The 26,069-nt window shown below is 40.6% G+C and overlaps 2 protein-coding genes and 1 long non-coding RNA gene across 14 annotated transcripts in view; 1 reads left to right on the top strand and 2 right to left on the bottom strand.

Annotated features, from left to right (window-relative positions):
- Positions 1-18,413, bottom strand: part of LOC121069083 — a 61,753-nt gene extending 43,340 nt beyond the window's left edge. For 3 of the 4 annotated variants that reach the window (XR_005819237.1, XR_005819240.1, XR_005819239.1), the window contains exons 1-2: positions 18,182-18,413; positions 7,299-7,463 (exon numbers count right to left, since the gene is read on the bottom strand). This is a non-coding gene — a long non-coding RNA (uncharacterized LOC121069083). The remainder of the gene's footprint in view (positions 1-7,298; positions 7,464-18,181) is intronic. The other variant, XR_005819238.1, reaches the window with a different exon arrangement.
- On the top strand, positions 12,537-22,150 carry SCOC (short coiled-coil protein). Of its 4 annotated transcripts, none has more exons than XM_040554816.1 (4): positions 12,537-12,880; positions 18,979-19,050; positions 19,154-19,237; positions 19,803-22,150. In XM_040554816.1, exons 1-4 carry the CDS (start codon positions 12,817-12,819, stop codon positions 19,943-19,945), a joined length of 363 nt encoding a protein of 120 aa, XP_040410750.1. In that variant the 5' UTR covers positions 12,537-12,816; the 3' UTR covers positions 19,946-22,150. The 4 variants fall into 4 exon arrangements, with proteins under 4 accessions (XP_040410750.1, XP_040410751.1, XP_040410752.1 ...); XM_040554818.1 differs by lacking the exon at positions 12,537-12,880 and adding an exon at positions 18,473-18,580; XM_040554817.1 differs by lacking the exon at positions 19,154-19,237 and having other exon boundaries at positions 12,602-12,880.
- Positions 21,667-26,069, bottom strand: part of CLGN (calmegin) — a 29,997-nt gene continuing 25,594 nt past the window's right edge. For 4 of the 6 annotated variants that reach the window (XM_040554783.1, XM_040554784.1, XM_040554785.1 and 1 more), the window contains one exon: positions 21,667-25,134. In XM_040554783.1, coding sequence (XP_040410717.1) covers positions 25,054-25,134 — 81 coding nt within the window. In that variant the 3' untranslated portion in view covers positions 21,667-25,053. The remainder of the gene's footprint in view (positions 25,135-26,069) is intronic. The other 2 variants (XM_040554786.1, XM_040554787.1) reach the window with 2 other exon arrangements.

The following is a 26,069-nucleotide window of genomic DNA, read 5'->3' as shown; positions in this document are numbered from 1 at the left end:
AAAGAAGTAATGATCATCTCTATTTATGCTTGAAAGAAAGCATGCGGAACAACTACAATTTCTTGCATGTTTCTAGTTTCTTTAAATTTTAAACAACTTTAAAGTATCCTAAGTGTTCTTTATTCATTTGTTTGACCTTTTTGCTACAAGAATAAACTAGTTAGTTACTAAGCATATCCCTTTGCCATGAATTTAAATCTTATCTACTAAGGCATATTAGCTCAGAAAACAATTCAAAGTCAACTGAATGTATCTCTCAATAAGCTTTGGAAGACACAGAAATCAGAGAAAGCATTCAAAAATTTTATAAATCCAAATATCTTCCTTCAAAATCCCTTGCTAATTTCAGCAGTTTTCTTTCTTATATGCAATACTGTGGGGCTTTCCACGATGTATCATGGCTCTTCTCCTTACCTCTCACTAGTCTGCATTCCTATTTCCCCACACACACACCTTGTCACTGCCTGTTTTCATGCAACAGAACAAATGTAAGTACCCAAAATTCTTTAGAATGCCTTTCTCTGACTGAGCTACCGTGCTGAGTTAGAAAGTGTGGCTCTCTAACAAGAGCAGCTCATCAGCCAGGTTACTGAGCTCTGTTCTCATCCCACTCTTAACAGGTGCAATGTTAACTTCTTTATACTGCTGTTTTTTTTTCAGGAAAGGAAGAAAATTGTGAAAATCACCCTTTTAATTATACTGTCCCAAATAACTTACGACTCCAAACACCACTAAAATTGTTTCCAAAACATAAATTAAGTCCTATTGCCACATTACATGCAATACTTAGCTAGTGAAGCTGCATACAATACAACTTCCAACATATAGAGAAGAAAGCGCATGCCCTCCTAAAAAGAGCTCATGGGAAAACTATGTTAAAGACATGGCATTTATGAGATTTTTGCATTAGTTATCCCCATATTTAATGAATGCCCACATGCTTGAGCTACTGGAAAATAACTGCAAGGATTGCCTCAGGTCTGCAATACACTAAGAGCCCTGAACATGGTGACCCCATATGACTGAACAGCGACTGACCTATCTCCAAATACAACAATCTTATGCTGAATATGGATATAAAGACAATGAACTGTCGGATGTTGATGGTTTTGCCTCAATATACATACTGAGACACAAGGAGGGAGAAAGTGAGCGTGTGCATCTGAGACCGCTTGTGAATAATCCATGCTTTTGGTGGGACTCAATGACATTAGTTGCACTACAGCAAGTGAATTATCACAGCTTTGCAAAGAAACTCAGCTTCCTGTGTTCTACCATCTTTATATTAATACCTTCTTAATGCCATGCTCTTGCTTAGCCACCACAACAGATCAAATTTCTATTATTTATTCATCTATCCCAAGGCCTAACTTTTCAAATCTGGTGTACAGATGACAAATGCATTGCTTACTTGAGCCTCATCGCCAAAATTGATTTAAATTAGAGATGCATGCTATAGATATTAAGTTCATAAGATAAAAATGCTAAAATTAAATAGGGGTAAACAACAACAAAAAGCAGAGCTAGAAATGCTGAGGTTTGCCTTTCTTGACACCGCATAAGTAAGAATTCATTGCTGAGTCTTATTACTCTGGCACTCCTGGAACCAACCAAACATTCCCTCCAAAATCAGGAACTTTTATCAATTTGTTTAGTTCCACTTTCTATTCTGCTCAGAAATACATTCTCTTAAAACAAAACAAACAAACAAACAAAGTGGTTTAATAATACCTACAAAAACTTTATATAAATATTAGGTGTGTTACCAGGACGAAAAGCAACTGAACTACACTTGACCTTCGCTGACTCATCTGCAGTAATTGATCATAGAATGGCTCAGGTTGGAAGGGACCTTAAAGCCCATCCAGTTCCAACCCCCTGCCATGGGCAGGGACACCTCCCACCAGGCCAGGTTGCCCAAAGGCCCATCCAGCCTGGCCTTGAACACCTCCAGGGATGGGGCATCCACTGTGCCTCTGGGAAACCCAGTCCAGTGCCTCGCCACCCTCATTGTAAAAAATTTCTTTTTAATATCTAATATAAATCTACCTTCTTTTAGTTTAATACTGTTAACCTTTGCCCTATCACTACATTCCCTAATAAAGAGTCCCTCATCACCTTTCCTGGAGGCCCCCCTTAAGTACTGGGTGCTGACAGATGCATTCCTAGTGTGCCATGACTACACCGCAGAACGTGTTCGCTTAACTCACCTTTGTGAACTACCCTCTGAACGTATGGAAATACTCATTGCCTCATTCATAATTTAAAATCAATGACATAATATCAGGGCAACAGATTAGTAAAACATACTTCTCCATTTACTGCTGGTAATTGGAGCTAACCATGCTCTCTGATGACCCAAGCAAGAACTGTCACAGCACCTTCGATTTACAAAAAAAAAAAAACAAAAACAAACAAACAAAAAAAAGGAGTAGAACAGTCTCTCAATCAGACTTCTTTTCCAAACGAACTGCTAGAAACACTTCGCCTTTTAAAAAAATGAAAACACTGCCCTCCTTTGGACCAGACATCAACACTCTTCAGCTAGCTCAGAATATAACAGCAAAATCTGCTTCTGGAGGGTCAAAGTCTGACAGCAAGGCATCGCATCCTTTAGCTGATTCCTATATAAGGTCCATCTTGCAAACGCCTTACAAACTATGCACCATGCTTTGGTTTAATATACCAGAGTACAACTGTAGTGTTAATCAAAAGGTGAAAGAGCTTGCTGGTTTGCTTCTGTAAGATACAGAAAAACATTTTAATAACCCTCACAAAGCTGCAGAGATACTGAAAGAAAAAAACAATAAGTAGATTTACAAAACAGTATAAAAGTTTTGCCTACTATTTCTAGATGTATATAAACACAACTTATGTAAGGTGTAAAAATCAGGTGAAAGCTGGAAGCTAGATAAACCATAATTAATCAAATGAGAAGTCAGAGCACCATCGGTGATCAAAATTTAGCAAAAAAACCACAATGGTTTAAAATCTAATCTAAAAGATAACACCCTCTATAAAATAAAATAATCTCATGCAAAGTTTGCCATTGGACCTGTAGACAGAATTATTTATTGAATTCAACACTATGCAGTAGTCTTTGGAACCAGCCCCAAACTGAAAGAATGGGCACACTTCTAGACTTGGGAATTACAAAAAAAAGCTTGGCTACGTCTTCCCTACTTGAAATAGAAAGGATAATTTGCAATGGACTTTAGAAAACACGTAGGTATCCCTCTCAGCTAACAAAACAAAATAGCTGTAGAGATCTGGTTTCCATACACATGTGAAGTATACAACACACAGAGCATGAATAATTAGCATAAATGAATGTTAAACTCATCACTGAGGACAGGCTGTTGATTTGGAACGCTGCTGGAGGAGCGTGGGAGTCACTCCACCGGGAACTAATACACGGAAAGGGACTGAAGTCTAGTGGGAAAGTCAAAGATGAAGGGGACCTTCTGTGAAAAAAAGTATTAAGAGAAAAAATATGTTTCTTTTTCCCTTTGTCAGGCAAAGACACCCTCTGACAGTTTGATCTGACTAATGAGGAAAAAGTGCTGTTAGAGTCACATTCTGAGAAACTGCTTCATTTTTGCACAGTTCTTCCTCAGAGTTTGTCAAAGGCAAAATTGAGTAGGCACCTCAAGATCTGGCTCTTCATCCAGGGGCTGGATGTAGAGAACTAACAAACCCTCCTTATAAACATTCCACAGAGCTTATGGAACTTGCTTATCCATTAATTTCTTACAAAGGCAGGCTCAATCTTCACTTTCTGTCTGAAATTGTTTTGCTGGATGCCATCTCTAAAGTTACTGCATTTCATTACCAAAGGACAGAACTCCTAATATAATTATAAAGCAATTCTTTATCTTCCACTACAAGGGCAGCATTTCACGTTAAGTTGTTCGGTATAATTTCCCTAAATATACAGCCAAATTCTCCTTTCTCTCCCCCAGGAGCAAGTACCAGACTCCTGCCTTGTATTTATGATCAAAGAGTAGGGAGCTGTGAACCACGGCACAAAGGCGAGCTACTGCCCATCGAATGATAATAATTTGCCCCCATGGGAAGCAGACTACTACACTGTGCCTGCCAGAACTCGGCAGGAGTCAGGACTTGCACTAAGTGACTGATGACAGAAACAGGGTCAGGTAAAGAGGGCTGAGAGGGAAAGAAAAGGTAAAGGTACTCAGAAGGAGAGATCGAGCAGAAGCACAGGTGGGGGTAAGCATGGAACTGGGATACAGAGAAGTGAGTGTGCAATATAACGAGGCAAGGAGGGGAGAAACCGATGTCACAGCTCTGCTTTAGTCTACAGAAATATTCTTCCCTAAGACACACAAAACCAGGGGTGTTTAGGGCTGCTCTGTATTCGGCTAGGTAAAAAGTTCTGTGACTAATCCTGTGAAACTGCATCAAAGGTCTGATCCCCCTCAGCGGCTAAAACTGCATCTCCTCAAGTGAAACAGAGCAGACCCAACTCCGCAGGAACAGCTGTATTATTGCCATGTTCCCTGGCTCTTTACTGTGAGAGAACAGCTTTCAGGTCCATCCCACGTTACAGAGAAGCTTCAGCTGGGGCACAGAACAAGCAAGATTTTTTGCTGCTGCTGCTTCACCCGGTAAACTTTTTGGTCCATAATTCCACCCCTAGATGTGCAACGTCTGAAAACAACTATTCCATCTCTTGGCTTTTGGTGAATGTTTTGATAACAAGACGTTTGCATACAGCATGTAGTTACTATTGCACAGGCCTTGCAGCTAGCTCTCAGTAAATGACACATTACAATTTCATCTTGGACCGCGTTAATACAATGGGGCATTTCTTCCAGTATCCAGTCTTGATCTGGTATGCTTTCATAATATCTTTGCTTTGACTCTCTATAAAAAAGGATTTGCTCGGGTCTGAAGAGATCTTAGAAGCATTAATGCTCATAGTTGAAGAATGCAAAGGCTAATAAAACAATCCCAATATTTATTATTTTTTGAAGCTAAATCATTTACAGAATAGCATTTTTGAATCTTTGGGTTTGGCAATACTGTCACAGCTTCATTCTTTCCTCCTTAAATAATTTACTTGGCATGGAAATTGAGTTTATTCATACACACTGTTTTCTCCTTCCCCCTTCTACTTCCAGCTTTCCCAAATCAAAACTGGAAACCTTCATTCCACTGTGACAGGCTCCCCACCCAGGAAAGCTCACAAAGGAACCCCCCCGAAACATACATATAAAAGTCACTACCTCGTAACAACCTCTTCCACAGTCTCAAAAGAATTAACTTTCAAATAAAAGAAAGAACCTTAATAAAGTAGTTTTCAAACACTGAGGAACGAAGTAAGCCCGCAGCCATTTAAGTGTTATGACTCATGAAATATGGCTTAAAATAACAGATTTTTCCTTAATACTTCCTGATATTTCTCAGTTGTGTTCAGATTCTGCCAGGGTTTACAGTTTTAAAGTTTTTTATCACAAGTCTTGCATTTTTTAAAATGAAATATAAGATTCTTATAATTTCAGGAGCTGAACTTTTTAAGAAAACACCAACTATTGCAAGACTTGCAATAAAACTAAGATCTGGCAATAATGCTGAATGACACTGAGCACAACTCTGTTAAAGTCACTGGGATATAGCCCATTTTATAGGGGCTAAAATGTATCAAAAGACCTCTTCTAGAAACTGTGTTTTTTCTCCCATGCATGAGGTCTCTCTCTGCTGTGATTTCTCTGCTATTGTATTATTATAAGCATTATTGATCATCAAGTCCATTAAAAGCATTTGTCACTTTAAATAATTCATCTCTCTAGCCTAGCTTCTGCCACAGTTGCCATCAGCAATAACCTTCCAGGAGGCTTGTACTAAAGAAAAACCAGCATAGCTGCAGCTTAAATAGACAACATTCAGGAACAAGCAAGACAAAAATGGTTGAGCAACCGTGTCACATGATTGCAGTATACTGGAGATTTCTGTGAAGAGCATTAAATAATCTCAGAGTTTTGAAGACATTATGTTATGCAACAACAGGAAATGAGAGACCTTCAAATGAGGCATCAGTATGAGAATGTCAATAACATTGGTAAAACATGTGACTTCGCAAAACAACAACAACAAAAAAGATATACACATGAAAGAATTTGTCCTTCTCATTGTCTCTCTTAGTATCTGATTGCTGAATGACCAAATCTGACTGCTGAATGACTGACACCTCACTCTGCAGTGCTCCGCTGGCAGCTCTGCAGGCAAAGTGTGGCAGCCTATTTACTTGCCTCGGCAAGTGTTTCAGGTATGTGACAGGCCAGGAAGCAGACAGCAGCAGAAAAACTGACAAATGACAAAATTCCCTTGGTGCACAAAGTCAGCAAGGCCAACATATGCTGTTCCACATGACCCTCTCTTTAAAAGCCTGCAGCAACAGCAGGCATCCCAGTTAGAGTACTTGCAGCGCAGCTGATCAAGCCCCAGGCAGACAGAATTTAGGCCACAGACCACAGCTGGATTTTTCAAAGTAAGTTTGAAATGGAAAAATACTTCAAACTCCCTTATTTTTCCCCCCTAAGTGCTAAGATTCAAGGAGGAGATATAGAGGACCCTATGATGTGCTGACACCCTGTTGGAATGCAAACTGGTATGTCTTGCCACTGCAGCACAGGGCTTAGTAAAAGCCAACTTCTTGTGCTCCTGTAGCTAGCAGTACTTCTGAAGCCAGGACTGAAATGTGTTGCTAGAGCTTCTGTATCGAGATCCACCCAATTTTGTAATTCTCTTGCATAGTAAAAGCTGTTATTAGTTTGTTGTTTAACCAACAATTAAATTCATGAACTGATTAGGTCTCCCTCACCCATTTAATGATGACAATTTTAATGGCTACACATTTAAAATCTGAAGTATTTTCCATTTAACTGCACTGTGGAACAGAGGAAGTGCACAGGTTACCTGGTTACAGACCTGGAGGACTCCAGGAAGGACTGAGAAGAGGGAAAAGTTACTACGTTCTGACTGGCCACATTCGCTTCAGAAGGATTGTAAGGGTCAACCACATCAGAGAAAAGCATAAGGAACCATCAAAAGCATAAGGAACAGATACCCTGGAACAGCGTTATGTGCTGCCCAATTTTCTGCATCAATGTATTTCAAGGTGGTAGAGGAAACATTTAGCATGACTGTAGAGTGATGAAAGAAAAAAAAATGCTTATTGTCAGTTTCTAAACTGGTACTCTCCAGTGAGCTAACTAATAATTTCCTAGTATCTTTAATGAACACAATGAAACAATTATTACATATGGAGAATTTACCTGAGCCAGCTCTGTTCCTGAATTAGTTCTATCTCCAGAACTGCAGATCAATGGAGTGAAGCAGAATGGGCCTTCATTCAGAGAAGAGCAGAATGATGATCCCTAGTTGTTCCCAAAGTCCAATGAAAAGTCCTGTTCTGCTGCATGTTGCACGTGCCGAGTCACCTAGTTAAGAATTATGAAAAGATGTATCAAATGAAAGAGAAAGGAGAGGGAAATGGAACACACAATTATAATTCACACACCAGCAAAATATAGATCGGCTCAATAATTGCCCATTCACTGTCTAGTTTTACAGGAATTGTAATAGATTAAAACTTCAAGGAGTATTTGAAGTACTCTGGAGCAGTACTTTTTTATTTTTATTTTTAATTTAGTGGGCAAATGTTCTCCAAGTCTAGACAGACGCATGACAGGAAATCTGAGAGTAGAATGGACAAGTGTTAAGGAAAGTGGGTCTATTTTAAGACACACATACCAGATGTTATGAACAAGTCACTCATTTTCAGACAGCAGAGGTTCAGATCCAACTTTAAAAAAAAAACTACTCAGGCAGAAAACATCATGTACGCGTTTATCAAAATGAAATGTAATAAGTGAGTGGGTCTGAATGCAAGTGGGCAGTTGTCATGGATGGTTTCCAGGTAGCCAACTGTCAGTGCAGCTTCAGAAGCAGCATTTGCAAATGCTAATACTCACTTGCATAGCATGCCCTCAGAGTGCATCTCTAAATTTGCAAGACTCTGACACAACATAGCTCGTAAGTATCTTAAACTGGGGTAAGTGCTGAGGCAGGAGGGAAAGGGGGGAAGAGCATACACAACTAGGAGACTTGCCGACAAGTATTAATACACCTCAGCTTACTGGTTAAATCTGCAAATGACACATTTAATACACTTCTGTCACCACCCTAGTAAACTGTTGTTCTGCAAGTAGGTTACTGTCACACAGTGTCAGTCAGACTAGCTTGGAACATGCTGTGAATTTACTAGCACTGCTTTATTAGCATGCACTAAACACGTGCCACGGTTCCTTTCTAAGTTCATCAAGACAGAAACACACTGGCAGCTGTCATTTCCTAACAAGGCACATATTTTTAAAATGTTGTGTTTTATATAGTGTAACTGATAAAGTGGATGCATTTTTAGAATGTTTTGTGTAAGAAAAACAACTCCAAACACTTTGTTGTATGCTGGAAAATACTGGCAAATTTATACAAACGTGTATTACACATAATAAAATCAGAGCTGGGTTCTACTCCCCTTTACTCACAAATTCTTAACAGAAACAAATACGTTTTTAAACATGCCAGCTAAAAGCAGGATACTCTATCTCCTAAGGATACAAAAATCAGTTTTCCTACTTCAGAATCCCCTACTAGCTTACTCCATACACTGTGCTGCTTACATCAGACACATCCACGTTTGCAAAACTTATTTTTATATTGGACTCTTGATCAAATCAGCACAGCCCGACAGAACATCAGCCACAAGCTGCGTTACAACACGGATCTCCCCTGCCCAGAGGTTACGTCCCACTATTCTCTGAAATTAACATAAACCCATTCCTTCAGTGTTCCTGCAACTTCACAAAAAAAAATATTTTCTATTACTGACAGTGAAAAAGCATTAGAGCAACACCAGGCATCTCTATACAATTACACCTTTGGAACAAGGGGTCGGGGAGGTCTTGCTGAGTGGTACAGACAGCAAAAATGTCTCTCGGCTGACTAACCTCCTGTCTCTGACCCCACTCTTTCCTCTTGCCTTTCCAAGCTAGAAAAATATTTGAAATAGAAGCCCTGAGAAGTGTTTCCGAAAGGTACCCCAGCTGTGGACTCCCAGAGATAACAAATCAGCACTGTAACAGGAAACAACTGATGGAGGCGGAGGGGGTTTTTGAAAGTTGCAATGTTATAGCTCAGTTCATAAGAGCAAATTAGTGCTGGGCCCTACATAAAGTAAGCTCTATTGAAATCTACCTCAACCGAGATATAAGCACTGTTACACTCTTAGTAGAAATAGGGGACACGGCACATGCTGCGTTTCAGCTCAACGTTCACACATCTGTACTTAACTCTGAGCCAGCTTCCTTTTCAGGTCACCATTAAATGATTTTAATTAGCAAATTAGTTACATGCCACTTACAGAATTAAAAATGTGAACAAGCTATGACCAGGCACATTTAGCCGCAGGTTTTACAAGGAAGGACCAGAACCCTCCTGTAATTTTACACAGGGGGCCTTACCGACTACACAATCCTGAGCTCGGAGAATCATTGCAGTGCCAAACCCGAAGGCGTCCTTGGGCATTGATCTGTTGCTTTCACAACCACCCTACCCAGACAGCAACCTGCTCGTGTGCTTGCTATCGATACTCACCATGACAGACCCAGCACGGAGCTATGCCGGCGCTGATGCCGTTGCTGCTACGTCACACCAAAGGCTCGGAGGACTGGCTGTCCCTGTCCCGCTCCAGCCCTCAGCTTCCTCTGACAGAAGGCAGCCACACAGCCGCCAGGTACTCCCCAGCCTCTGTTCAACATGGTAATGACACCCCCAGAAAGAGGAGCTGATATTTTATAACCAAAGTAACTTTCACATTAACGTCCATCACTCCAGTGAAGGTGGAAATGGCCAAACTCACGGTGCTGACAGCGAACCCCACCACAGAGCTCTAAGTTGGTCAGCCCCTCTGCCTGCAGCTGCTCCCTTCTGCTGCTCCTCGTGAAACAAGCATGAGGACAGCAAGGAAGGGGTACTTCTACCTCACGTTTGCATGGCTTCTCCTATCCAAAGACCTTATTTCACTAAACAGCAGGCCCCCACCAAAGAAACTGTTCCTGACCACAGCACTCACGGAACCGAACAAGCCATAGCTGTAACTGGGCAGTGCCTTTAAAATCACAGAACAGGCAGGTGTATGTGTGAAACATGAAAAACCTTGTGGGCAAGACAGAAACTAGACAAAATCTGAGGAGCCCTTCGCCAAACCCCATCGCTCCCTGTCAGTAAACACGTCTCCACTACCAGAACAAGCTGTGGCAGTCTCTCCCAGCCCCAGCTGATGGCCCAGGCCCTCGTGAAAGGCCTTCTGCAGAACGACACAGCTCTACAAACAGCACCAGAGCCTTTGGTACACACACACGTGTGCAACTACACTCATGCAGCCAAGCACACATACTTTCTGCACTCTCCTCCTGCAGAGGCACCAGTGGAGGAAAGGAAGCGAGAAATCATCGAAAGGCCTTTCAAAGAGAGCTTTAAAGAGCTCCAAGATGCTTGCAGGGCAGCCTGGTTTCCAAACCTTGGGGCCAAGAGCCCGTAGGCGTGGAAGACTCCTGAGGCAAGCTGCTCTTCAGTGCCACACGGAGCAGGATGCCCAAGAGCAAGAGCTTGGCTCCAGAAGCTGCAGGGATCAGAGCAGCCCACACGAGGCAGCCAAACCGCTCCATGAATCGTACCCACCTTCACCCTGAGGAGCCTTTCTTACTCGCTCCTGTTAAAATACAGCTCTTACCCTGCATCACTGTTACTAATGACTTTGATCTAGGCACAAATAACAGCTGCACAACATCCATATTCACTGTGTCCAAAACCAGCTAATGATTTACCTGGAAATTGCACCTACCAGAGGGAGGCCGTATGGCCAATACAATAGAACAATATTGACACAGGCAAGAGAAGTTAATTAAACATTTTAGATGAGAGCTACACAGTTCAGACAAGATACAACACGTTTAGTTCCACAGGCGTATGATTTTACAAAATTCAGAGGTACAGATAGTATAATTGCTGGAGCTTTTAGGACATGCCCTTCCAAGCTGAGTTGTTGAAATGCTTCAACCATACATAACATGTCTGAGAAGAATAAAGGACAAAGACAAAAGATGAAAATGCTTCCTAGTTTTAATGGGAGGGCTCTGAAGCATGCTATTGCATCACAGAGAAGGAGAAAAAATGATATGGAATCCTTTCCACCAGAGCAAAAACAATCAAATTTCAACGTGACAGCAAACAAGGATTAAAGCAGCTACAACCAGCAGCGGCCAAGAGAAGAGCAGCGAACAACAGCTGAACCTCCACAGGACCTGTGGAAGATTGCATTAACTGACCGTTTTCTCCTTTCTCCCCTTCTTCTCTTCTTTTGTCATTCAGGATTTACAAGTTAATTTAAAACCGTATACAAGATCATACAGGGAAGGACCATTCACTCCATCTTTTACCAACGGAACAGATTGAGCACACAACATGCAGACTGTTCAAGACCAGTAAGGCAAATTTTCAGCTTCACTTGGATAAGAACTAAGTTTGAATAACACTCAACACTATTCTGAAAATGCAAGACTCACTCCATTTTCAGTCATCTCTGAAATCAGTTGTCAGTGCCTTCACTGACACCAACAGAAAAGCATTATCAAAACTAAAACCACACACACAAGCAGTTAAAGGATCAGAAGAAAAACCAAATAGCATTACATTTACCATTTCTGTAAGTTGGGCAATGCTTCACAAAACTAAGTTCAATTTTCAGCAAGACTTCAGAGATGTTCCTAATTAAGAAAAATTTGTCAACATCCTAAACTTGGTCTTTTTCTGAATACAAATTTTGATTAAAAAAGATCCAAGTCAGGTGGACTCTGAACATGCAACCCCCTGAGCAGGAAGTGGTTCCACCGTTCATTACACTCTTTAATCAAGACCAGGGCCATTTATAGTTTTAAATTAATTGCAAACAAATATTCTATTCCATGAGTGCAAAAGAAAGCTATTTATATGTATATGTATTTCTCCTTTTTTTTTTTTTTAAATACATGTTCAAACCATGTTCAGTTTTCTTTAAGAAGCGAAAACAAACTGCCCTCAGAAGCGGGGTTTTCTTTGATCTCATTTTCTCTTCCTTCCTCCCACCTACTATCACAGAACACCACATGCTCACATATATCTTACTTGTACACTTTAGCCAATTGGTTTTGATGTGACTGTTCAAGTAAAATTACTCACATTCCTAAGTATTTGAAGATTATATTTTAAAATTGTGGCTCCAAAATCTGTTCATTGCATTTGCTTGGGCTATGAGTAACATTTTTGAACATCTAACGTTAAGACTTTCTGTCTTTTCCTATCAAAGGATTAAAAAAAAAAAAAAAAAAAAAAGCAAACCACCACACGCAGCCCTAGGAAAAGAAAAAAAAAAAAAAAAAACAACAAAAACCCGGTTCAGGTGAACGCACAGTTCTTTCACAGAAAGAGCGTGCAATAATAGCGTTTGCTCAGCACATATCTGACGAAGCTGCTACAGCTCTTCAACCTTCTAGCTTAACAATTTCCGGAAAGGAGCTCAAGGTTCAGCCGAGATATCACACAGCACGACGTGTGTAGTTGCCAACAGGATCGGGTAACACCTCTGTGGTGGACTCATTAAGGATTTAACAGGAGAAGTCACGTGCACACTGAAAAATGGCTGCAAACGGCCATGCTTAATGCACTTCCCAGAAAACTTCGAAAGAAGGAAGCAAAATGGATTTACCCTTAGACGAGGAGGATGGCACTTTCACCAACATTTCTTTGGCAGATGATTCAGGTAAGAAACTCTGGTTACCTACTGATACAATACAAATTCCATGGTCCAAATAATACTGTGTGAGCACACGAACCTGTAGATCCCAGTTATGAGGTACAACGTATCTTTAGAAAATACTCTCATGTAAACTTCTCTAATTCTGCCATGGAATAAGCCTTGTGATTAATTAAGATTTGAGATTTCGGGGGAGGTGGGGCCTACCAGAGTTTTGCTATAATAACGTATGGTAATATACACTCACCATCTGACAATATATAGCCTTTCATGGTTTATAAAGAAAGTTCCAGAAATGTTAACTCAGTAGTTACCTCTTTCAAAGAAAATACAGATAATGCTGGCCCTTCCGTCTGAACATGGAGTGATGATCTCTGACATACTCTAGAGAGAGTTCACAAGAAGTGATGCAAATTAAGTGGTAACTGAAATGAGCAGATCCACTTAAATCCCAACTATTAAGCAGTAACCGTTTTAAAAGAAACTACAAAAAGCAAAGATTGCCTCCCCTTGTCCTTCCAGTTTGTGGAACAGAAATGATTTGGAATGGGAAATAGGATAGTTCTACATACTAGAAAAATTGAGTTAATTGACAATAATTTACTTAGAAAGGTGTGGCCAGAGTATCAACTTGATCATATCAGCTTGGCCGTCATACAGCTGTGCTAATTTACACCAGCTAGAAATTTGGATTGCTGATTAATGAATGCTAAAAGTCCTTTATTTTATTTTTTTTTTTAAACAGAAGACTGTTTTGCTTTGTCTTGTCGTTTTAGCTTAAAGAATTCAGTGTACTTGCTGCCTTTAGCACGTATTTTAAAAAAAACTCGGAGTTGATCTTTTAAATGCAATAAGCTTATACAGTACATAGCCATGTGCTGATGTCATGAGGCTAGCCATTCACAATCAGACAAGTCTGCAGACGCAGGCACAAGCTGTGCTGTCGGGAGAACCCTCTGTTACTGCAGGTCTGACTCTTTCTCTGTGAGAAGGAGCAGAACGGTAAGGGAAAGCTGTCCTATGACACGGCTTCATGACTCGCTGCACAGCCGGTAACGTGGCAGGAAGAGATGAGGGGCAGCACACGAGTTTGTCTAGTCTTTGCGTGGCAGCCACAACACTGCATGAGCTTGAATCTGCCTGGTCTCAGCTGGGTCTTTTTGCAGTGTTGCTTGCTTGGTCTCTCACCCGAGCCTCGTCTCTTCTCTAACCTCAGCACCCTTGCAGGTTGGAAAATGTTAACACGCATGAGAAAACAGGCAGAAAGTTAAAACCTCTCTCGTTAGGACACAAACAAAGCTTCTTTATGCAAGATCTGATACCAAAACCAGAGCTTCCACCACCCCCAAGAGTAAAGACGTGGGGAGAGTCACTCACTAGTACAGAAAGAAATTCAGGGTAATTGAGAATAAGTGGCATTTTCAGGCAAGCTTTTAACGTGATGGCATATAGAGAGAATACAGTAAGATAGGGGCTGAATATGATAGCCCTGGTCCATTTTTTCTGCCAGAGGGCAACACCTAGAGGCCAGAAAGACAGGTGTAAGAAAATTTTCAATCAATATCAGGAAGAGACTGTTATATGCTTTGCAGCAAACAGTCTTCCTTTCCTCTCCCAGCTGAAGTCACAACCAATTACCATGACCAGAGCACAGAAGCTAACAAACAGGATGGGTCTCACTGCTGTAACTGTCAGCCTGGAGAAGGACATCGATTCCACAAGAGCAGGGAGGACAACAAAAAGTTTTACACAGTGAGAGAAAATGATTCCTTAAGATGGACAACAGAATCTCAAACAAGGAATAAAGAAACGGGGCTAACAATATGTAGACCTTGAACCAAATCATCAGCAAGTGGACTTTGCCTGAGGATGACCTGAGGTTTTAGAAGCAAGTGTTCCATAATTAAATCTTAACTAGGATCACAAAGATGCACTGGTTTTAACGAACTTAGTATGTCTGTAATTACATAAGGCTTTCCCCCATCTCTTGGAGTGTACTGACAAAAATACTAAACAAGGACAAGTAGAGCAACACACTATGTATGTACGGTCCGATAACCTAATCGGAAAAGAGCCTTAATATCAAAGATCCTTTAGTACACTGAAAAGCTGTTGTGGAAAAGCAACAGGGGTTACTGAGCCTGATTAACTGAGTGCAATCCATGAATGTTTAATAGCTATTGTTCTTCCAAAACAGCAGCATTTTTCTAGTTGTTAAGTACGCAGGTATTTAAAAAAAAAAGAAATCATTCTCATGTAAATCAAGATGAACATAAAATGGTAGCAAGACAGAAACTTCTCAATCAATATTTGAATAGCAATATCAAAAGCACTTGAAACAAGGGAAAGCATTCATTAACAGCATTTGTTAAAAGGTGAAAATATTTTAATCTTTAGTGAAAGTAATACCTTTTCAGTAAGAAACTCAGCACTTGATAAAGTTCCCTCAAAAAAAACGTATAGCAACAGAGGAAATTAAACCAGAAATAAAACAAAACAGGGAGATGACACCCAACAGCTGCAAAGATTTCTGCATTGCTCTTCTCACCAATGCTCAGTAAGTCAAGTTTCTGTTCATTGCAAAGAATCCAAAAATTATCTTACTTTTTTCTTCTTTTTTCCCCTCCAAATACAGTTTCCAGAAAGCCAGCATTAATGACCGCATTTCTTACACATAACCCTCTTCTTAAAAAGCAGAAACAACCCCCTAAACATTTAGGCCTAACTTAAAGAAATGCAAAATAGTTTTTCATCTCCAAGTTACCAGTAAAGCTTTGTGGGACCTCACTAAAAAGTCCTTCCACAAACATTTGTGACAAACCTGCAGCTGATGATTACAAGGAAGATCAACCAGTTAACAGGCCAACATTATGTCATGTATGTTGGTATTCGCAGCCTAACACTGCAAGGAGTTCAGTTCTCCGTTCTGTTTAGAAATGCATTTTGGTGGAGTTAGCGTAAAAATGGAAACATCTGCACTCCTGCACAACCATGAAGAAGTCAGGATGCAGTTTCATTGGAAGGAGGACCCCTTCAGCATTAAAGAGAAAATAAGGCTTTCTAAGGCTTCCTTTCTGTAGGCTTTCTAAAGAAAACAGATTTTTCCCCCCAACTGAATGCACACAGGTTACCTCACCTGGTGAGGAACCATTCTCATAAGGGGCCTAAAGAACTGCTGAAACCTGGCCGATAAGTAAGGACAGAGATGATACTTAGACCAATGTAAGTCAAAATAGCTGTTCTTTTTTTATAATTTGATTTGGTTGGAAAAAGCGCAAACTAAGAACTACTCAGATTCTGCATCTGACAGAAGTCTTTCTTCAAGCTGTAAATGTAAATTTGTACAAGGATCTTCTGTACTACAAAAGCCTTTTGAGGGTGCTGGGAAAAAGTAACAATAACTGCACAGAATTCTAGCATAGAGCAAGACGAAAAAAAATCCTCAGAGGCTGTCATTTCTGCAGAGAAACAAAATGAAGATTTGACGCAAAGGGTGCGGCAGGGAAAAAGTATGAAGCCAATTGTCATCCTTTTCATCTTTTTCTTTGTGGAAATATTAAAGGAGAAAAAAGTACAGCTCAAATAGAAAACATCTTAGAAATATGTACAATAACTTCTTCTGTTAATGAAAAGGAGAATATGTTTCTATTCTAATGGTGAACAGTGAAGCCTCTGTCATCAGCCAGTTTACGCAGGCGCCTTTGGTGCATGTAACGGTGCCAAAAAGGAAGTGAAAGGCTTGTTGGTTTGCACTGTGTACCATGGAAAAACAGGACATACACAAGACTTTTAGAAACGAAACATCTGAAAAACGTTTGTCATTAGCAGCAAGGACTATTAGAATTGGAGTCCAGGGCAATGAGACTGACGGTGTGAATGAAATCTCCTATAGTTTTGTAACTGTGCAGATATATGCGTTCAGGCTAACGATTAATGATGCCTTATATCCTAGGGAGACTGTTGCTATTTTAAACAAAAAAAGGTCTTACAGTGAAATTGAGTAAATTAATTCCTTTTGCCAGCAATGTCAACTAGTTTTTGGAAATCTTAATTGGAACTTAGGATATGTATAAGTATAGATAATTGCATTTGTAAAGTGAGAGGTGCTGTTCTTCTAAATTGAATATAACATAAGCAACAATATCATGAATGCCCCCTGGCTTTGACAAAATGCCTTAGAGAATATGAAATGAATTAGTAAGACAGAAAGGGATTAGCACTGGCTCTTGGTTCAGATTTGACTTCAAGAGCTCTGACACACTGGTAAAAATTACAAGCTTTCTTTTTAACTCTTCAGTCAGCAACCCACTTACCTGAAGCAAGTGATCTAGTGTGTAAGTGTACAAACAGTTTAATAAACTGAACAGCAGAACATTACTTAGGGCAGTGTTCAGATGTTCCACCAATAAAGAGAATCCTCTTATTTCTCCTTTAAACCGCACACTGGATGTTACTATCGAATTATGTTGCTCCACAAGAGAAAACAATTAATTTCCAGAATATGTTAATATCATTTCATTTTCTTTAGACCATACATTTCATCTGAAGTAGAAAGCAGTAAGTTCATAAACAAAAACAAAGCAGAAAAGCTCTGTGAACACAGGTTATGCCAAATCAGTTTGCCAAGCAAAGTGAACCGATTTGCACAAACCTGCACGTAATTAGTATTTACCCCATTACTGCTGCCCTTCCTAGTGAGTGGGGAAACCATAGAGAAGCAAACCCTGACGGATCCCTGCCAAGGTGGTTTTTAGAAAAAACAAACCTGATTGTTTCTGGAGGCAGTAAATGACTTCCTGTGCGCTTGTGAGCTCTGACACTAATGGCACATTCGAATCGCTATAACTGCTTATGAGCAAAACTACCTAGCTATTCTGCTGTAGCTTGACTTACACGTAACACCCAGCAGAACGCCATCCTAGTGTTTAAGATTGTGTTTTATGTGAGGGCATAGATAAGAGCCCTGCTTTTCTGGCAAATTAATCAACGGAAGGGGTAAATACAGTTCTCCTACGAAGTGTATGAAGTCTCTAGGCAAGGCTTGCCATGCTGACAGCTTCAAGAACAAGTAAGTTGTTCTTTGTAATGCAAAAAGGGTTAACAATCTACTAGAGGCTGATAAAGGCAGCATGGTTATACAGGGGCTTGAACCAGCCTCCTGCCGCTAAGGGGGACACGGAGCACACCCTAACGTGTAAGATACTATCAGGTTACTCCGTGTGCGTTCGGGACTTGGGAGCTGTAGGATTTAGAGCATGCCCTGAGCAACCACCTCAAAGGGCAGGATGTTTGGTGGCAATCCGTTACCGAGCAGCGTGCGAGGCAGGCAGATAAGCCTGGCGGCAGGCTGCTTTACTTGGCCGCTCATCAAAGCGCCTCTGGCTGCGGGCTTTTCTTCGCTTGGCTTCGCACCTGGTACCTCAAAACGCGGGGTCTTCGTGCTGGAAAACAGAGAGGGGCTGGGAGGAGGGGAACCTTCCCGGTGAGGGCCGGGACGGGCAGGACACGGAGCCACCTGCGGCCGGGCCCGGCTCCGCCGTCACCCCACCCACAGCCCGCCCCCGGCCCCGCTGAGGCGGCTCGCCCCGCCCCGCCGCCGGGCCGTGCGCAGGCGCGTTGCGGAGCTCGGCGCAGGGCTGCGGCCGGGCCGGGCCAGGGGCTGTGGGCGCGGGGCGGCCCGCGGGGAGCCGGCGGCGGCGGCCTGAGGTGGGGCGCGGCCGTTGGGCGGCGGGGGGAGGCTGCGGGGCCCCTGGGGGCTGCGGCCGCCGAGCCCGGAGGGGGGGGGAGAAGGGGTCGAAGCGGGCCCGGGGGGCCGTGATTAAAAGGGGGGCCCCCGGTGCCCGCGGGAGGCGCTTCCAGAAGGATCCGTGGGGAGCGCCCGCGGCCGGAGCGAGACCTCGCTGCGCGGGCTCAACCCGGAGCGGGGTCCCCAAGCCCAAGCGTGGCTCCTCGGGGAGCCGCTTTTGTGACACGGAGCGACGCGGGGCCTAAGGCAGAACAGCGTTTGTCGAGTGCTTTTTAACGCCAGTTAGCGAAACGCACCTGGAAGCCAGGTGCTCGCCGCTGTGATGCTTACCTCAGTTGTCTGTTTCTCCCTTACGCAGACCGTCTCTCAGGACTACGCCGTTCAAAAGCGGGAAGAGCCCGTTCTCCAATGATGAATGCTGACATGGATGGTATAAGTTCTCTATGTGCTTGTTCTTCGTTGTTACTTTTTCTGCTTAGTGTAATTTCCAGCTGTTTCAGAGGTTGCATTAAAGCTCGTATGATTTGTTGCAGCTGTTGAGGCTGAGAATCAGGTGGAATTAGAAGAGAAAACACGGCTTATTAATCAAGTTTTGGAACTGCAGCACACACTTGAAGGTTAGCAGTTTGGCACCTCAGATTTTTCATAAGCACGATATTAAGCAAAAGAGGAGAACCTTACTGTTCTGCCCTGTCTTAGGCTGAAAGTGCTGCTGTCTGGATATGTGTCATTTGTGTATTTGGAGGTACATAAACAAGGTCTCAGAAATTTTAGTGATGCCAGCCACTTTTTCCCCCCCTCTTTCTGCAATATATTACTTGCTTGATTCTCTTAATACACATTGTCTTTGTGTCTGCTCGTCGCTGGACGTAGGTTTCCAGACAGTTCAGTTTGCAATAACTTAATTCAAAAAGTCAAGAAAAGAACACAGATTAACAATTAGTTTGTGTGACACACTTGTCATAAAATACTATACTACAACATAATTTAGGTAAAATGGGTTTTAGATAAAACCTGGGAGTAACACAGTGGGAATACCTTAAGGTAGTCAAGGTAATACCTTAAAGCAGTGTTTCACATATGTGAAACAGAGATGTGAATGGTTTGATGTAGGGACATAAAATATATTTGTTATTATATGCAATACTTTCTAATTTTTTTCTTACAATATCACCTTTGCAGATCTCTCAGCACGAGTAGATGCTGTTAAGGAAGAAAACTTGAAACTGAAATCAGAAAACCAAGTTCTTGGACAGTATATAGAAAATCTGATGTCAGCATCTAGTGTTTTCCAAACCACTGACACAAAAAGCAAAAGGAAGTAAGGGTTGACTCACAAATGATGTCATTGTATTGCTGCTGTCTTTTTTTGTTTTAATTGGCATAGGCTTCGTGAGCTAAAATACCTTATTTTGTGGCTTTACTGGATACCTGAAAACTATAAACTTCAATGATAAGCAGAATTAAGAACATTATCATGAACAGGAGACATAAGTTTGTATATTGTTAAGATTAAGCAATGTGCAAATATAGTATAGAGACTTACTAGATTTTCATATTTGTTTTAAATGAACATATCTTGTTAAAAACTGGATTAAGTTTGTCAGGTTAAACGTGTATGTTGGCTCTCTTTGAGGTCTTAGGGTAGTGTTCTTGACTAGCAAAATAATAGTTATAAAATGGTGTTGAAAACTTACTTGATAAAACTATTCCAAGTCTAATGGCATCACCTTTTTCACCTCGAGTATAGTTAGATTACTGTATAGTACTGTCCGTATCTCTGCAAAGCAACTTCAAACAGAAGCCTATAAACCAGTTAGGAATTTTCGTGAAGTAGAAACAATATGACATTATTTGCAGGGTTTGTATACAGAATTACAGGATATTTTTGGAAGGAGGAGGGTAAGGGAAGGCGAACAAGGATAAGCAATGAGCATCAGGGAAATACCAAATTGATGCAATATTAATGTGTCTCATTTGCAAGATCTACCCTTCAAACCATTTTTACTTTCTTGTTTCATCAAAGAATGATCATCTGCATCATAATGTACGATCCTCCAGAAGTTTTTCAGTTGTGTAGTTAACAGTTACAAAAAAAAATACTAAGTAATAAGCTTGACAGAAATAGAAAGCCAGCAGTGTTCTTCCTCGTGCTCATTGTGAGTAATGTGCAGAGAGGTAGTAAGAACAAGTCTTTCCTTGCCACCTTTTTACTTTGTTCCTGAAGTGCCAAACTTGTCCTCGCTTCAGGCCTTAAAGCAGCTGTTTACCTGACGCAGAGGTGGAGCCTGTGAAGCGCCTCTTGAGGCACAGCACGAAAACATCCAAGGCAGAAGAGGCAGCAGTGGCTGTTGCCTCAAATTTGTGCTGCTCTGAGCAATGCCTAGCATCCAGGTATCCTGTTTTTCACTGGCTTGGTTTTGCTAGAAGGTTTTGGAAAGGAGCTCAGCCCAGATTCTGGGCACCAGCACTTCCCATAGAGGGGTATGTCTAGCATAATCAGTATTAAGGAAGAGCAGAAGCTGAAATACAAAACGTAAGTTTTAGGTCAGTACTCAGTTGCATGTTTCACCTTGCCATATAGCACCACAGCAGACCTGTTTACGGATGTTACCTAAAGCTGAGGTCTGTCTCGTAACGAAGCTGTTTTACTTTACCTTTTAACAAGAGGAAACCATTCAACTTTGTTGTGATGGATTCTGTAAAATAAAGCTGCAGGAAGTGAATCAGTGGATGTCACGGCAGAATAGATCCATCTCAAAACACACTTCTTGGCAGCTAAGTGCTGCTATTTCTCAGCTGTAAGCTGATAGTGTGAGGTTTCCCCCTCCCAAAGGAGAGTCCTCCCATACAGGTCGGTATAGCACTCATTGGAGTGTCAGCAGAGTCAAATGACTGCAAACAAAGCACTAACAGTTTGTCTCAAAAGCTGCTTATGAGTCTATGTCAAGAAATCAGATTATGAAGAAAGTTTTACCTGCCAAGGCACAAGTGGCTGATACTGTTTTTGTCACAGGGTCCTATAACCATCTAACCTTACTTGTTACTTGTAAATGTCTCTGGACTGCTTTGTCACTTTACTGCCTATCTGAAAATCTGAATACATCCAAGAATTCCTAGCAGGTAGAATAAATTGCATGGCTAGTCCAGGCTTCAAGCATTAAAAAAATAAAAAAACACCCAAGCACTTGACTTCTAAAAATTATATTTCATTATAGCCATCCTAGCTTTAAAGCTGTGTCACTTCCACATCTCCATCTGCACTGTAGGAGATACCCACAAACACCAAGTGGCGACAGAGCATGCACTTTGTTAGACTTCAGCAATTCTCCCAAGATCACGTAATCTTAAAATCACAGTTGTGTATTGTAAGATTGGATAGTGATATTTTATCTATCGGTCTGTATATAGTAGTCATTTCATCTATATACCATTTTACATCCCACTGCTGTGGCCTTCATTTAACTTATGAGCATTTTAAAGATGTTGTATTTCTGACTTTACACTAAATAAAAACTTGATTTGTCTCACTTTGGTTTAATATTTATAAACCCTAAAACTTCCTGCAACTATCTGTAGTCAAAAGGTGGAAAAGGAGTAGGTTTGCTGTTATCTTAATTGTTTCTACACAGTTGAAGTGTCTGAAAGACTAGATGTCATTATCAAGACTTGAGATTAAAACTGGGTTAATTACCATTTCCAGTAAGCTTCCAGTTCCTGACTCACTTGCTATTTCCACCTGTGAATCTTAGTATACTTTGCTGTTCAAGCTAAAAGAAAACAAACAAAAAGGCTTGGCAGACAGCATCCACTGTTTTCAAAGCTAAAACTTGCCCATCTATGTGGGTTGACTTTAAGTTGGAAGATTTTCCCTTTTCCTATACAGCTAGCTAGCTCTAACATGAGACAGAAACTGGAATTCTTATTTCAGCATATCTTTATGACAGTGGAAGCTAACAGGAGGAAATCAAGTTGGAAGAAACCAAGCTCACATGTTCCGCCAGTCCTACATAGCCTCCCCTGAATGTAAAAGATTCTCCATCTGGGCCTTGCTGTTGTCAGTAAGGCCGCCTTACTCAGCTGCAACATAGCTGCTGGGAATGCAGGCTGTGGAGGTCGGCTACTCATGTGGTTACAAAGATGACTGACAGCTTTAATAGCAAGGCACCCTGTAAGAGGGTTATCATTAGTTGACTAATTTCAAAGCACTTTCAAGCAACCAGGATCAAGGATTTTTCTTGAAATGTGTTTGGTGATAAATGAACTACACACACGAACTACAGGATGAAATCTCAGTGTTAAAAGAATCAGAGGGGTTCCCCTTTTGCCTTTTTTCTCATCTAGAGCCTCAAGTACCCTAAGCTCTGATATTTCTCCCTTAATTGTTAGCGTAAGACTAGATCCAAGTAAACTGATATGCATGAAGATGTCTTTTATCTGCAGGTTCCAGGTAATGGAAGTCATTAAGCCAGTATTAAAGAGCGAGATAGGCCTTACAAAGCCAGTACTATTGCAAACAGCACTCTTGAGTAATGACCTCCTAAAACAATTTTACCTGTAATAAAGGAGTCTGTCCTTACTGAAATAAGATACAAAGATGCTGATACTACATTAATGAAGACAAATCCAAGTTCAAGAACTTAAGGGAAGACTAGCATCCCCTATAAGGTGACTGATCCCTGAAGTAACTATATCATTACTAAGAAATCAATGTGCAGTGATTTAAAAACAAAAACAACCCAACCAACCCCAAAGCCCAAACCCAAATGCTGTAACAATGCCACAGGCCTTTTACCAGGCTCAGACAGGATTCAATCAAATTCAGTGCTGAAATGCTCCCTGACAGGTCACAGTAATCAGCAGTCCATACTCATACTCACTGCTCAGGGTCCTTTTGTTGCCAACAGGACACCTCACTGGTAACAGCTTCTATTTATTATTGAAAAGTCACAGGTAGAAGGGGGAATCTGGAGTCACTACGTACCTTTTGCATGTAGACCATAAATGAAGGAGATTAAAGTGTTGCACTTTGACATGTCCCTCCATGTATTTCTCCACACAAAACAGAATCCAATATTCCTGGCTTTTGAACGCTTCAACACAAGTACTTGTGTTGGCTGGCTTCTTCATTTGGGTTCGTTAAAAAGCATTCATTTGTTAAAGATATCTTATAAAGTAATATCAGAGTAAACAAAACTGTGAAATTGTCGTTGACTTCATATGCTGAGAAAATATTTCTTTTATAAGTGAACGGACTTCTTGCCAGTCACAAGAAAATTTGTCAGGTTGTATATAAACTAATGTATTTCTCCGGTTTTAGCATATGACTGCTTTTGCTAGCAGTTTACATACCACCACTATAGGCAGCTGCCAAGCAGCAAGAGGATTCCAGTAACTGGTTTTATTGTTTGTTTGTTTTAATATACAGTTGAACTATTTCAATGTACAGTTGAACACAGTAACAAAACAAAATTTCTCTTACGCAGTTTATTTAAACTATATTAAGAGAATGCCCAGGTACTCACATCTGTAAAAAAAAAAAACAAAAACTTAATCCATCAAAAATTTGTATCTATGTTAATAAATTTCATGTTAAGCAAGAATTATTAAATATTTTCAGGATGTAATGTACACTTAGCAAGTATTCTCTAAACAAAGCCTATACTGTTCTGGCTTGGAACATGAGAGCTATAAAAGTTTGAAAAAAATCATTTGTATTTCACTTCTGTAGATTTGATATCTGCATTCAAAAAAGCAAAACAAGTCATCAATTAACCACTTGTTCTATGAGTATTCTGTTTTGAAATAGCTCTTAAAATATTGTAACCAATGTTTAAAGTGAACAGATGACTATCCATGTAACAGTATCAACGGAAATAAATAATGTACGATAAAAATTGTTACTAGCACTAAATCATCATACAAAAACAATTATTGCATTTAGCTCTGCACAGGAAAAAAAACACCTTTTCTCTCAACAGTGTGAACTGCTGTAGATGCTACATCTATACCACAATCCTCTTTTAGCTGAAATGTGTCAACAGCTAAAATGTGTGCTAGAGCTGCAAAAATATTATAATTTATTCATGTTTTTAAAAATATTTAGAGTAAAAGTTTATCTCCAACTAATACTAATCTCTAAGAATCCTCAAATCTTAAGAATCTTCATTTTTAAATCAGTTGGCCAACTTGCAATTTCACTTTTATTCTAGATTTGAAGCATCAGCTAACTCATCACAGATGGTATTTCTTCTTAAAAAAGGGAATCGACGTTTGGGAAGGTTAAAAGAGATTAGGGCTTTAAAAGAGGTTAAGTCGCAATGAGTCTCACTTCTCCCTTCAAATCTCAGGAACCTGCATGCTGTCAGGCCCACTGCAGTGACATGCCAAAAGTTACTATTATCTAGACCTAAAAATACTAACTGGAAATAACTCAGTCCTTTCGTACTCTTCTTTTGCGCACTGATTTCAGTGGACCATCTCCAGAACTTGTGCTTTCATCATCTTCTTTCATCTGAAGAAAAAAAAAGAGAGACCATTTCAGCACTAACATTTTAAAGCAATTTGAATTTAATTATTGAAACTGGCATATTACTTTATTCCTCCCTCCCCCCCCCAAATCATAGTATCACCCGCTACTACACTTAAATGATGGATTTTTTTTCCCGCAATATTACTCTAATGATAAATAAAGTGGGTAAAAGGCTTTTCCTTGCTATATTCAGAATGAAGAGAATAGCGCATCTAAACTGACATCAGAAATTTGGTTTTGTCCATTTACTCAACAGTTTAAAAGCACAGACTTTTTAATGACTATAGCAATTTCCTTGAAGCGCTAATCTTATGCTAATTTTAATTTTCACTTCTTAAGCAAGAAGCATTTAAAACATTCTAACTGCCTGCCTTGGAAGGTACAAATAGAACAAACTGTTCTTAAGAACAGACACCTGATTTAGGAGTGACTGGCTTACAAAGGTCCACAAAAAGCCCTTCCTACAGGAGCTCCATTCAGAGACAATGCATTGATTCCTCACTTTCCTGCATCTCCTGAGGGCAAGCGCCTCATTCAGAAGGCAGCACTTCCCGAGTGACAACATGGCACACATGACATCTCCAGAGTAGGTCACTAGCTAAGTGATAGAAACTTGTACACCCTGCAAATGCCCAGATAAGAGCAAGCCATAAGCTCACCGTGACTGATACTGTGTAATGGAATATACATGTTCAGATTGTGTTACTACTTTCATAAAGAATCACACGCATCTTAATGGGTTCATCAGACACTGTATTCCTAGGTAGTGTACAAGAAAAAGGAGTTTCCTATGGGAACAAGAGGAAGTACTGAGTAATGGCTAATTAATGAAGAATTTCAGTGCTGAAGCAATGCCATCTCATACAAGGTACACTCTCAGAGAAGTTTTATATGAAAAAAGAGTTAACATTACATTA

The sequence above is a fragment of the Cygnus olor genome, chromosome 4, assembly GCF_009769625.2.
Source record: "Cygnus olor isolate bCygOlo1 chromosome 4, bCygOlo1.pri.v2, whole genome shotgun sequence".
Taxonomy (NCBI): Eukaryota; Metazoa; Chordata; class Aves; order Anseriformes; family Anatidae; genus Cygnus; species Cygnus olor.
This window is presented reverse-complemented; position numbering and strand designations above follow the sequence as displayed.

Coding starts and splice junctions, on each gene's coding strand:
- SCOC (XM_040554816.1), top strand. CDS start 12,817: ATGGATTTACCCTTAGACGAGGAGGATGGCACTTTCACCAACATTTCT. Junction 19,051..19,153: donor GATGAATGCTGACATGGATG/GTATAAGTTCTC, acceptor GATTTGTTGCAG/CTGTTGAGGCTGAGAATCAG. Junction 19,238..19,802: donor ACTGCAGCACACACTTGAAG/GTTAGCAGTTTG, acceptor TCACCTTTGCAG/ATCTCTCAGCACGAGTAGAT.